The sequence below is a fragment of the Anomalospiza imberbis genome, chromosome 1 (genome assembly GCF_031753505.1).
Source record: "Anomalospiza imberbis isolate Cuckoo-Finch-1a 21T00152 chromosome 1, ASM3175350v1, whole genome shotgun sequence".
In the NCBI taxonomy this organism is placed as follows: domain Eukaryota; kingdom Metazoa; phylum Chordata; class Aves; order Passeriformes; family Viduidae; genus Anomalospiza; species Anomalospiza imberbis.
In genome coordinates this window covers 2,561,639-2,574,906 of record NC_089681.1, presented here as the reverse complement: position 1 = coordinate 2,574,906, position 13,268 = coordinate 2,561,639, and the positions used below count along the sequence as shown (strand labels likewise).

Genomic DNA, 13,268 nt, shown 5'->3' with positions numbered 1-13,268 from the left:
AGCCCCCCTTTGTGCCCCAAACCCCCCGGGTTCCCCCCTTTTTTCGCCCCAAAATCCCCCGTTGGTCCTTGGCCCCGCCCACAGGCGGTGGCCACGCCCACTGGGCCGCCCCTCAGCGTGGCGCCCCCTGGCGGCGCGGCGCGATCGCTGTCTCTGCGCTCCGCGCCCCGCCCTGGCCGCGCGCTCCGGCAGCGATTGAGCGGCCTGGCCCGGCCGTGCCCCGCAGGTTTTGGGAGGTTTGGGGCATTTTGGGGGGTTTTGGGGCATTTTGGGGCATTTTGGGGCGTTTTGGGAGTCCCGGCGGGTGCGGGGCAGGGGAAGGGCCGGGCCTGACCCGAGTGGGGGCTGTGGGGTGCGGGGGAGACGCGGCGTGGGGGAGGGCAGGGCCCGGGGCCTGAGGGGGGGAGGGGATTTGGGGTGTCCGTGAGGGGATGGGGGGGATTTTGGGGGGGATTTGGGGGATTTGGGGTGTCTGTGAGGGGATTTGGGGGGGATTTGGGGGATTTGGGGTGTCCGTGAGGGGATTTGGGGGGGATTTGGGGTGTCCGTGAGGGGATTTGGGGGGAATTTGGGGGGGATTTGGGGTGTCCGTGAGGGGATTTGGGGGATTTGGGGGGGATTTGGGGTGTCCGTGAGGGGATTTGGGGGGGATTTGGGGTGTCTTTGAGGGGATTTGGGGGATTTCGGGGGGGGATTTGGGGTATCCGTGGGGTGATTTGGGGTGTCTGTGAGGAGAGGAGGGGGTTTGGGGGCTCAGTGGGGTGTGTGGGGGTTTCTGCGGGGTTTTGGGGTCCCTGCGGGGTTTTGGGGTTGCCCGTGGGGTCCCTGTGGGGTTTTGGGGTGCCTGCGGGGTTTTGGGGTGCCTGTGGGGTTCCCGTGGGGTTTTGGGGTCCCTGCGGGGTTTTGGGGTGCCTGCGGGGTTTTGGGGTGCCCGTGGGGTCCCTGCGGGGTTTTGGGGTGCCTGTGGGGTCCCTGCGGGGTTTTGGGGTCCCTGTGGGGTTTTGGGGTGCCTGCGGGGTTCCCGTGGGGTTTTGGGGTCCCTGCGGGGTTTTGGGGTGCCTGCGGGGTTTTGGGGTTGCCCGTGGGGTCCCTGTGGGGTTTTGGGGTCGCTGCGGGGTTTTGGGGTGCCTGTGGGGTTCCCGTGGGGTTTTGGGGTCCCTGCGGGGTTTTGGGGTGCCTGCGGGGTTTTGGGGTGCCTGTGGGGTCCCTGCGGGGTTTTGGGGTGCCCGTGGGGTCCCTGCGGGGTTTTGGGGTGCCTGCAGGGTTTTGGGGTGCCTGTGGGGTCCCTGCGGGGTTTTGGGGTGCCTGCGGGGTTTTGGGGTGCCTGCTGCCGCTGCCCCTGACCGGGCTCCCCGCAGTTCCCCGGCCATGGGGCTGCTGTCGGACCCGCAGTGCCGGCGGGCGCTGGCCCGGCTGCTGCTGCGCCTCAACACCCCGCTCTGGTGAGTGCTGGGGGACCCCGAAACCTGGGGGACCCCAAAACCTGGGGGGGGACCCCAACACCCCGCTCTGGTGAGTGCTGGGGGACCCCGAAACCCTGGGGGACCCCAAAACCCCGGGGGGACCCCAACACCCCGCTCTGGTGAGTGCTGGGGGACCCCGAAACCCTGGGGGACCCCAAAACCCTGGGGGGACCCCAACACCCCGCTCTGGTGAGTGCTGGGGGACCCCGAAACCCTGGGGGACCCCAAAACCCCGGGGGGACCCCAACACCCCGCTCTGGTGAGTGCTGGGGGACCCCGAAACCCTGGGGGACCCCGAAACCCCTGGGGGACCCCAACACCCCGCTCTGGTGAGTGCTGGGGGACCCCAAAACCCCGGGGGGACCCCAAAACCCGGGGGGGACCCCAACACCCCTGGGGGATCCCAACACCCCGCTCTGGTGAGTGCTGGGGGACCCCGAAACCCTGGGGGACCCCAAAACCCCTGGGGGGGACCCCAACACCCCTGGGGGACCCCAACACCCCGCTCTGGTGAGTGCTGGGGGACCCCGAAACCCTGGGGGACCCCAAAACCCCTGGGGGGGACCCCAACACCCCTGGGGGACCCCAACACCCCGCTCTGGTGAGTGCTGGGGGACCCCGAAACCCTGGGGGACCCCGAAACCCGGGGGGGACCCCAACACCCCGCTCTGGTGAGTGCTGGGGGACCCCGAAACTTTGGGGGACCCCGAAACCTGGGGGGGACCCCAACACCCCTGGGGGGTCCCAACACCCCGCTCTGGTGAGTGCTGGGGGACCCCAAAACCCGGGGGGGACCCCAAAACCCCTGGGGAACCCCAACACCCCGCTCTGGTGAGTGCTGGGGGACCCCAAAACCCTGGGGGACCCCGAAACCCGGGGCGGACCCCAAAACCCCGGGGGGACCCCAACACCCCGCTCTGGTGAGTGCCAGGGGATCCTGAAACCCTGGGGGGACCCCAAAACCCCTCTGGCGAGTCCTGGGGGACTTTGGGGTGTCAGGGCTGGCTGTGGGGTGATTTTGGGGTGCCAGTGCTGATTTTGGGGTCCCCTTTGCAGTGTCCTGAGTTACCTGTCGGGGCTCACCTGGTTCCTGCTGCTGCCCCCGCACGTACCTGTGCTGGCTGCGGGGTGTCACTGATGGTTATGGGGTTATTTTTGGGGTGCCAGTGCTGATTTTGGGGTGTCAGTGCTGATTTTGGGGTGCCAGTGCTGATTTTGGGGTGTCAGTGCTGATTTTGGGGTGCCCCCCACAGTGTCCTGAGTTACCTGTCGGGGCTCACCTGGTTCCTGCTGCTGCCCCCCGCACGTACCTGTGCTGGCTGTGGGGTGTCACTGGTGGTTATGGGGTTATTTTTGGGGTGCCAGTGCTGATTTTGGGGTGCCAGTGCTGATTTTGGGGAGTCACAGATGATTTTGGGGTGCCAGTGCTGATTTTGGGGTGTCAGTGCTGATTTTGGGGTGCCAGTGCTGATTTTGGGGTCCCCTTTGCAGTGTCCTGTGTTACCTGTCGGGGCTCACCTGGTTCCTGCTGCTGCCCCCCGCACGTACCTGTGCTGGCTGTGGGGTGTCACTGATGGTTATGGGGTTATTTTTGGGGTGCCAGTGCTGATTTTGGGGTGCCAGTGCTGATTTTGGGGTGCCCCCTTGCAGTGTCCTGAGTTACCTGTCGGGGCTCACCTGGTTCCTGCTGCTGCCCCCCACATGTACCTGTGGGGCTCTGCTGGCTGTGGGGTGTCAGTGCTGGCTGTGGGGTGGGTTTGGGGTGCCATTGCTGATTTTGGGGTGCCCCCCGCAGTGTCCTGAGTTACCTGTCGGGGCTCACCTGGTTCCTGCTGCTGCCGGCGCTGGCTCCCCGCACGTACCTGTCCGAGAACGCCATGGGCTCCACCATGGTGGGGGAGGGCTCCGACCTCGGCCCCCGCGCCCTGGCACTGGCCCGGGATTTCGGGGGGCACAAGAGGAGAGCGGGGTGAGACCCCCGGATTGGGATTGGGGGGTTTGGGGAGGGGGACACACCCGGGAAATTTGGGAGCACCAAGAAGAGAGCGGGGTGAGACCCCCGGATTGGGACTGGGGGGATTGGGGACACAGCTGGGACTTTGGGGGACACAAGAGGAGAGCGGGGTGAGACCCCCGGCTTGGGATTGGGGGGTTTGGGGAGGGGGACACAGCTGGGATTTCGGGGGGCACAGGAGGAGAGCGGGGTGAGACCCCCGGATTGGGATTGGGGAGGGGGACACAGCTGGGACTTTGGGGGGCACAAGAGGAGAGCGGGGTGAGACCCCCGGATTGGGATTTGGGGTTTGGGGAGGGGGACACAGCTGGGATTTCGGGGGGCACAGGAGGAGAGCGGGGTGAGACCCCCGGATTGGGATTTGGGGGGTTTGGGTTTGGGGACACAGCTGGGATTTCGGGGGGCACAAGAGGAGAGCGGGGTGAGACCCCCGGATTGGGATTGGGGGGTTTGGGTTTGGGGACACAGCTAGGATTTCGGGGGGCACAAGAGGAGAGCGGGGTGAGACCCCCGGATTGGGATTGGGGGTTTGGGTTTGGGGACACAGCTGGGATTTTGGGGGGCACAAGAGGAGAGCGGGGTGAGACCCCCGGATTGGGATTGGGGGGTTTGGGTTTGGGGACACACCCGGGAATTTTGGGAGCACAAGAAGAGAGCGGGGCGAGAACGGGGGATTTGGGGAGGGGGATTTGAGGTTGAGCTCGGGGCTGGATTGGGGGTTTGGGGAGCGGGGGCACACCCGGGCGATTTTGGGGGACAGGTGGAGAGCAGAGTGACCCTTTTGGGGTTTGGAGGAGTTTTGGGGGAGTTCCCATTGCCTCTCCTGGTTGGAGTGGCTGGAGGAGGGATTTGGGGGATGCTTTGGGGTGCCCCAACCCCAATCCCAATCCCAGTCCCAATCCCAACCCCAATCCCAACCCCAATCCCAACCTCAACCCTAACCCCAACCCCAATCCCAGTCCCAATCCCAACCCCAATCCCAATCCCAATCCCAACCTCAACCCTAACCCCAACCCCAATCCCAATCCCAACCCCAATCCCAACCCCAATCCCAACCCCAATCCCAACCCCAATCCCAACCCTAATCCCAGTCCCAACCCCAGTCCCAATCCCAACCCCAATCCCAATCCCAATCCCAATCCCATATTTGTTTCTAGGGGCATGCCCGTGGAGTGGCTGGAGCAGAGCCTGTGGGGCTCCGGGCTGCTTTGGGGTGCCGCAATCCCAATCCCAATCCCAACCTCAACCCCAATCCCCATCCCAGTCCCAACCCTAATCCCAATCCCAATCCCAGTCCCAATCCCATATTTGTTTCTAGGGGCATGCCCGTGGAGTGGCTGGAGCAGAGCCTGTGGGGCTCCGGGCTGCTTTGGGGTGCCCCAATCCCAACCCCAATCCCAATCCCAACCCCAATCCCAATCCCAGTCCCAACCCCAATCCCAGTCCCAATCCCAACCCCAATCCCAATCCCAGTCCCAACCCCAATCCCAGTCCCAATCCCAATCCCAATCCCAACCCCAATCCCAATCCCATATTTGTTTCTAGGGACATGCCCGTGGAGTGGCTGGAGCAGAGCCTGTGGGGCTCCGGGCTGCTTTGGGGTGCCCCAATCCCAATCCCAATCCCGACCCCGATCCCGATCCCAATCCCAGTCCCAATCCCATATTTGTTTTTAGGGGCATGCCCGTGGAGTGGCTGGAGCAGAGCCTGTGGGGCTCTGGGCTGCTTTGGGGTGCCCCAATCCCAATCCCCATCCCAACCCCAACCCCAATCCCAACCCCAATCCCAATCCCAATCCCAACCCCAATCCCAATCCCAACCCCAATCCCATATTTGTTTCTAGGGGCATGCCCATGGAGTGGCTGGAGCAGAGCCTGTGGGATTCCAGGCTGCTTTGGGGTGCCCCAATCCCAGTCCCAATCCCAATCCCAATCCCATATTTGTTTTTAGGGGCATGCCCGTGGAGTGGCTGGAGCAGAGCCTGTGGGGCTCAGGGCCGCTTTGGGGTGCCCCAATCCCAACCCCAATCCCAGTCCAAATTCCAATCCCAACCCCAATCCCAACCCCAATCCCAGTCCCAACCCTAATCCCAATCCCAATCCCAGTCCCAATCCCATATTTGTTTCTAGGGGCATGCCCGTGGAGTGGCTGGAGCAGAGCCTGTGGGGCTCCGGGCTGCTTTGGGGTGCCCCAATCCCAGCCCCAATCCCAACCTCAATCCCAATCCCAACCCCAACCCCAATCCCAGTCCCAAACCCAACCCCAATCCCAATCCCAATCCCAACCCCAATCCCAATCCCATATTTGTTTCTAGGGGTATGCCCGTGGAGTGGCTGGAGCAGAGCCTGTGGGGCTCCGGGCTGCTTTGGGGTGCCCCAATCCCAACCCCAATCCCAGTCCCAATTCCAACCCCAACCCCAATCCCAACCCCAATCCCAATCCCCATCCCAACCCCAATCCCAGTCCCAATCCCAATCCCCATCCCAACCCCAATCCCAACCCCAATCCCAGTCCCAATCCCATCCCCAATCCCAATCCCAATCCCATATTTGTTTCTAGGGACATGCCCGTGGAGTGGCTGGAGCAGAGCCTGTGGGGCTCCGGGCTGCTTTGGGGTGCCCCAATCCCAATCCCAATCCCAACCTCAATCCCAATCCCAATCCCAATCCCAACCCCAATCCCAATCCCAATCCCATATTTGTTTCTAGGGGCATGCCCGTGGAGTGGCTGGAGCAGAGCCTGTGGGGCTCCGGGCTGCTTTGGGGTGCCCCAATCCCAACCCCAATCCCAATCCCAATCCCAATCCCAATCCCAATCCCATATTTGTTTCTAGGGGCATGCCCGTGGAGTGGCTGGAGCAGAGCCTGTGGGGCTCCGGGCTGCTTTGGGGTGCCCCAACCCCAATCCCAACCCCAATCCCAACCCCAACCCCAATCCCAATCCCCAATCCCAACCCCAATCCCAATCCCCAATCCCAATCCCAGTCCCAATCCCAATCCCAATCCCAATCCCATTTGTTTCAAGGGGCATGCCCGTGGAGTGGCTGGAGCAGAGCCTGTGGGGCTCAGGGCTGCTTTGGGGTGCCCCAATCCCAACCCCAGTCCCAACCCCAATCCCAATCCCAATCCCAACCCCAATCCCATATTTGTTTCTAGGGGCATGCCCGTGGAGTGGCTGGAGCAGAGCCTGTGGGGCTCCGGGCTGCTTTGGGGTGCCCCAACCCCAACCCCAATCCCAGTCCCAATCCCAATCCCAATCCCATATTTGTTTTTAGGGGCATGCCCGTGGAGTGGCTGGAGCAGAGCCTGTGGGGCTCAGGGCTGCTTTGGGGTGCCCCAATCCCAATCCCAACCCCAATCCCAACCCCAGTCCCAATCCCAGTCCCAACCCCAATCCCAGTCCCAATCCCAGTCCCAATCCCAACCCCAATCCCAATCCCATATTTGTTTCTAGGGGCATGCCCGTGGAGTGGCTGGAGCAGAGCCTGTGGGGCTCCGGGCTGCTTTGGGGTGCCCCAACCCCAATCCCAATCCCAACCCCAATCCCATATTTGTTTCTAGGGGTATGCCCGTGGAGTGGCTGGAGCAGAGCCTGTGGGGCTCCGGGCTGCTTTGGGGTGCCCCAATCCCAACCCCAATCCCAGTCCCAATTCCAACCCCAACCCCAACCCCAATCCCAATCCCCAATCCCAACCCCAATCCCAGTCCCAATTCCAACCCCAACCCCAATCCCAACCCCAATCCCAATCCCCATCCCAACCCCAACCCCAATCCCAATCCCAGTCCCAACCCCAATTCCAATCCCGATCCCAATCCCAGTCCCAATCCCATATTTGTTTCTAGGGGCATGCCCGTGGAGTGGCTGGAGCAGAGCCTGTGGGGCTCCGGGCTGCTTTGGGGTGCCCCAATCCCCAATCCCAATCCCAATCCCAGTCCCAATTCCAACCCCAATCCCAACCCCAATCCCAACCCCAATCCCAATCCCAACCCCAATCCCAATCCCAATCCCAATCCCATATTTGTTTCTAGGGGCATGCCCGTGGAGTGGCTGGAGCAGAGCCTGTGGGGCTCAGGGCTGCTTTGGGGTGCCCCGATCCCAATCCCCATCCCAACCCCAATCCCAATCCCATATTTGTTTTTAGGGGCATGCCCGTGGAGTGGCTGGAGCAGAGCCTGTGGGGCTCAGGGCTGCTTTGGGGTGCCCCGATCCCAATCCCAACCCCAATCCCAGTCTCAATCCCAATCCCAACCCCAATCCCAATCCCAATCCCAATCCCAATCCCATATTTGTTTCTAGGGGCATGCCCGTGGAGTGGCTGGAGCAGAGCCTGTGGGGCTCAGGGCTGCTTTGGGGTGCCCCGATCCCAATCCCCATCCCAACCCCAATCCCAATCCCATATTTGTTTCTAGGGGCATGCCCGTGGAGTGGCTGGAGCAGAGCCTGTGGGGCTCCGGGCTGCTTTGGGGTGCCCCAATCCCAATCCCAACCCCAATCCCAATCCCAGTCCCAATCCCAACCCCAATCCCAATCCCAACCCCAATCCCAGTCCCAACCCCAATCCCGATCCCAATCCCAATCCCAATCCCATATTTGTTTCTAGGGGCATGCCCGTGGAGTGGCTGGAGCAGAGCCTGTGGGGCTCAGGGCTGCTTTGGGGTGCCCCGATCCCAATCCCAATCCCAATCCCAATCCCAATCCCATATTTGTTTCTAGGGGCATGCCCGTGGAGTGGCTGGAGCAGACCATGTTCCAGCTGGGGCTCGAGGTCCACCGCCAGCCCTTCAGCCGCACCCTGCCCTTCCCCGACGAGGCCCACGAGCGCTACGTACTGGGGGAACTGGGAGCACTGGGAACGGGGGAACGGGGGAACTGGGAGCACTGGGAATGGGGGGATGGGGGGACTGGGAAGGGGGAATGGGGGGACTGGGAACGGGGGGACTGGGAGCACTGGGAACGGGGGAACTGGGGGACTGGGAGCACTGGGAATGGGGGGACTGGGAGCACTGGGAATGGGGGAACTGGGGGACTGGGAGCACTGGGAACAGGGGAACGGGGGGACTGGGAACGGGGGAACGGGGGGACTGGGAGCACTGGGAATGGGGGAACTGGGAGACTGGGAATGGGGGAACGGGGGGACTGGGAGCACTGGGAATGGGGGGATGGGGGGACTGGGAGCACTGGGAACGGGGGGACTGGGAGCACTGGGAATGGGGGGACTGGGAGCACTGGGAATGGGGGGACTGGGAGCACTGGGAACGGGGGAACTGGGGGACTGGGAGCACTGGGAACAGGGGAACGGGGGGACTGGGAGCACTGGGAATGGGGGAACTGGGAGACTGGGAATGGGGGAACGGGGGGACTGGGAGCACTGGGAATGGGGGAATGGGGGGACTGGGAGCTCTGGGAACGGGGGGACTGGGAGCACTGGGAATGGGAGGATGGGGGGACTGGGAACGGGGGGACGGGGGTACTGGGAATGGGGGGACTGGGAGCTCTGGGAATGGGAATGGGGGGACTGGGAGCACTGGGAATGGGGGACTGGGAGCTCTGGGAATGGGGGGGGGATGGGGCAACTGGGAGTGCTGGGAATGGGGGGAACTGGGAGAACTGGGAATGGGGGGCCTGGAGTGAGGGGGGCTCCCGGTGCCTCTGGGATCCTTGGGCTCTGCTGGGGTGTCCCGGGGGGGTCCTTGGGCGGGTTTTGGGGTGCTGACCCCGCTATCCCTGTCCCTGTCCCAGCTGGTTTGGGGTTTTTGGGGCGCTGCAGGGATCTTTGGGGTCTCTGGGTGGGTTTGGGGTCCCTGGACAGGTTTTGGGGTCTCTGGGTGGGTTTGGGGTCCCTGGGCGGGTTTGGGGTCCCTGGGCGGGTTTTGGGGTGCTGACCCCGCTGTCCCTGTCATTGTCCCAGCTGGTTTGGGGTTTTTGGGGCGCTGCAGGGATCTTTGGGGTCTCTGGGCGGGTTTTGGGGTCCCTGGGTGGGTTTTGGGGTCTTTGGGGGGTTTGGGGTCCCTGGACAGGTTTTGGGGTCCCTGGACAGGTTTTGGGGTCTCTGGGTGGGTTTGGGGTCCCTGGGCAGGTTTTGGGGGCCCAGGGTGGGTTTGGGGTCCCAGGGCAGGTTTTGGGGTCCCTGGGCGGGTTTGGGGTCTCTGGGCAGGTTTTGGGGTCCCTGGGCAGGTTTTGGGGTCTCTGGGCAGGGTTTGGGGTCCCTGGGCGGGTTTGGGGTCCCTGGGTGGGTTTGGGGTCCCTGGGCAGGGTTTGGGGTCCCTGGACAGGTTTTGGGGTCTCTGGGTGGGATTGGGGTCTGTGGGCAGGTTTGGGGTCCCTGGACAAGTTTTGGGGTCCCTGGACAGTTTTGGGGTCCCAGAGCAGGTTTTGGGGTCCCTGGACAGGTTTGGGGTCCCAGAGCAGGTTTTGGGGTCCCTGGGTGGGTTTGGGGTCCCAGGGTGGGTTTGGGGTCTCCGGAAAGGTTTGGGGTCCCTGGACAGGTTTTGGGGTCCCTGGACAGTTTTGGGGTCCCAGAGCAGGTTTTGGGGTCCCTGGGTGGGTATGGGGTCCCAGGGTGGGTTTGGGGTCTCCGGACAGGTTTGGGGTCCCTGGACAGGTTTTGGGGACCCTGGCCGGGTTTGGGGTCCCTGGGCAGGTTTTGGGGTTCCTGGGCAGGTTTTGGGGTCTGTGGGCAGGTTTGGGATCCCTGGGTGGGTTTGGGGTCTGTGGGCAGGTTTTGGGGTCTCTGGGCGGGTTTGGGGTCTCTGGGTGGGTTTGGGGTCCCTGGGCAGGTTTTGGGGTCTCTGGGCGGTTTTGGGGTCCCTGGGTGGGTTTGGGGTCTCTGGGCGGTTTTGGGGACCCTGGGTGGGTTTGGGGTCTCTGGGCGGTTTTGGGGACCCTGGGCAGGTTTTGGGGTCCCTGGGCAGGTTTTGGGGTCCCCGGACAGGTTTTGGGGTCCCTGGGTGGATTTGGGGTCCCTGGGCAGGTTTTGGGGTCCCTGGACAGTTTTGGGGTCCCAGAGCATGTTTTGGGGTCCCTGGGCAGGTTTTGGGGTCTCTGGGCGGGTTTGGGGTCCCTGGACAGGTTTTGGGGTCCCTGGGCAGGTTTTGGGGTCTCTGGGTGGGTTTGGGGTCCCAGGGCAGGTTTTGGGGTCCCAGGGTGGATTTGGGGTCCCAGGGCAGGTTTTGGGGTCCCTGGGCGGGTTTGGGGTCCCAGGGCAGGTTTTGGGGTCCCTGGGCAGGTTTTGGGGTCCCTGGGCGGGTTTGGGGTCCCCGGACAGGTTTTGGGGTCTTTGGGCAGTTTTGGGGTCTCTGGGCAGGTTTTGGGGTCCCTGGGTGGGTTTTGGGGTCCCTGGGCAGGTTTTGGGGTCCCTGGGTGGGTTTGGGGTCCCTGGACAGGTTTTGGGGTCTCTGGGCGGGTTTGGGGTCCCTGGGCAGGTTTTGGGGTCTCTGGGCGGGTTTTGGGGTCCCTGGGTGGGTTTTGGGGTCCCTGGACAGGTTTTGGGGTCCCTGGGTGGGTTTGGGGTCCCAGGGCAGGTTTTGGGGTCCCTGGGCGGGTTTGGGGTCCCAGGGCGGGTTTTGGGGTCCCTGGGTGGGTTTTGGGGTCCCTGGGTGGGTTTGGGGTCCCAGGGCAGGTTTTGGGGTCCCCGGACAGGTTTTGGGGTCCCAGAGCAGGTTTTGGGGTCCCTGGGCGGGTTTTGGGGTCCCTGGGCGGGTTTGGGGTCCCTGGGCAGGTTTTGGGGTCCCTGGGTGGGTTTGGGGTCCCTGGACAGGTTTTGGGGTCCCTGGGTGGGTTTGGGGTCCCAGGGCAGGTTTTGGGGTCCCTGGGTGGGTTTGGGGTCCCTGGACAGGTTTTGGGGTCTCTGGGCGGGTTTGGGGTCCCTGGGTGGGTTTGGGGTCCCTGGACAGGTTTTGGGGTCCCTGGGTGGGTTTGGGGTCCCAGGGCAGGTTTTGGGGTCTCTGGGCAGGTTTTGGGGTCTTTGGGCAGTTTTGGGGTCCCTGGGCAGGTTTTGGGGTCTTTGGGCAGTTTTGGGGTCCCTGGACAGGTTTTGGGGTCCCTGGGTGGGTTTTGGGGTCTCTGGGTGGGTTTGGGGTCCCTGGACAGGTTTTGGGGTCTCTGGGCGGGTTTGGGGTCTCTGGGCAGGTTTTGGGGTCTCTGGGCGGGTTTGGGGTCCCTGGGCAGGTTTTGGGGTCTCTGGGTGGGTTTGGGGTCCCCAGACAGATTTTGGGGTCTTTGGGCAGTTTTGGGGTCTCTGGGCAGGTTTTGGGGTCCCTGGACAGGTTTTGGGGTCCCTGGGCGGGTTTTGGGGTCCCTGGGCGGTTTTGGGGTCCCTGGGCAGGTTTTGGGGTCCCAGGGCAGGGTTTGGCGTCTCTGGGTGGGTTTGGGGTCCCAGGGCGGTTTTGGGGTCCCTGGGCAGGTTTTGGGGTCCCAGGGCAGGTTTTGGGGTCCCTGGGCAGGTTTTGGGGTCCCTGGGCGGTTTTGGGGTCCCAGAGCAGGTTTTGGGGTCCCTGGACAGGTTTGGGGTCCCTGGACAGGTTTTGGGGTCTCTGGGCAGTTTTGGGGTCCCTGGACAGGTTTTGGGGTCTCTGGGCGGGTTTTGGGGTCCCTGGGCAGGTTTTGGGGTCTGTGGGCAGGTTTGGGGTCCCAGGGCGGGTTTTGGGGTCTCTGGACAGTTTTGGGGTCCCAGAGCAGGTTTTGGGGTCCCTGGGCGGTTTTGGGGTCCCTGGGTGGGTTTTGGGGTCCCTGGGCAGGTTTTGGGGTCCCTGGACAGTTTTGGGGTCCCAGAGCAGGTTTTGGGGTCCCAGGGCGGGTTTTGGGGTCTCTGGACAGTTTTGGGGTCCCAGAGCAGGTTTTGGGGTCCCTGGGCGGGTTTTGGGGTGCTGACCCCGCTATCCCTGTCCCTGTCCCAGCTGGTTTGGGGTTTTTGGGGCGCTGCAGGGATCTTTGGGGTCTCTGGGTGGGTTTGGGGTCCCTGGGCAGGTTTTGGGGTCCCTGGGTGGGTTTGGGGTCCCTGGACAGGTTTTGGGGTCTCTGGGCAGGTTTTGGGGTCTCTGGGTGGGTTTGGGGTCCCTGGGCAGGTTTTGGGGTCCCTGGGTGGGTTTGGGGTCCCTGGGCAGGTTTTGGGGTCCCTGGGTGGGTTTGGGGTCCCTGGACAGGTTTTGGGGTCCCTGGACGGGTTTTGGGGTCTCTGGGCGGGTTTTGGGGTCCCTGGACAGGTTTTGGGGTCTCTGGGCGGGTTTTGGGGTCCCTGGACAGGTTTTGGGGTCTCTGGGTGGGTTTGGGGTCCCTGGACAGGTTTTGGGGTCCCAGGGTGGGTTTGGGGTCCCAGGGCAGGTTTTGGGGTCCCTGGGCGGGTTTGGGGTCCCTGGGCAGGTTTTGGGGTCCCAGGGCGGGTTTGGGGTCCCTGGGTGGGTTTGGGGTCCCCGGACAGGTTTTGGGGTCTTCGGGCAGTTTTGGGCTCGCTGGGCGGTTTTGGGGTCCCAGGGCGGGTTTTGGGGTCTCTGGGCAGGTTTTGGGGTCCCTGGGTGGGTTTGGGGTCCCTGGGCAGGTTTGGGGTCCCTGGGCAGGTTTTGGGGTCCCAGGGCGGGTTTTGGGGTCCCAGGGTGGGTTTTGGGTCTCTGGGTGGGTTTGGGGTCCCTGGACAGGTTTTGGGGTCCCTGGGCGGTTTTGGGGTCCCTGGACAGGTTTTGGGGTCCCAGGGTGGGTTTTGGGGTCCCTGGGCGGGTTTGGGGTCCCAGGGCAGGTTTTGGGGTCCCTGGACAGGTTTGGGGTCCCTGGGCGGGTTTGGGGTCCCTGGGCGGGTTTGG

At 63.7% G+C, this 13,268-nt stretch overlaps 1 protein-coding gene across 1 annotated transcript in view; it reads left to right on the top strand.

The window, feature by feature from the left end:
• Positions 1 to 1,356: 1,356 nt before the first annotated feature.
• LOC137467878 (glycosylphosphatidylinositol anchor attachment 1 protein-like) overlaps positions 1,357 to 13,268 on the top strand; it is a 35,824-nt gene continuing 23,912 nt past the window's right edge. Inside the window, exons 1-3 of the mRNA XM_068179326.1 lie at positions 1,357 to 1,442; positions 3,259 to 3,432; positions 8,191 to 8,302. Of these exons, the coding sequence (XP_068035427.1) occupies positions 1,369 to 1,442; positions 3,259 to 3,432; positions 8,191 to 8,302 (360 nt within the window). The 5' untranslated portion in view covers positions 1,357 to 1,368. The remainder of the gene's footprint in view (positions 1,443 to 3,258; positions 3,433 to 8,190; positions 8,303 to 13,268) is intronic.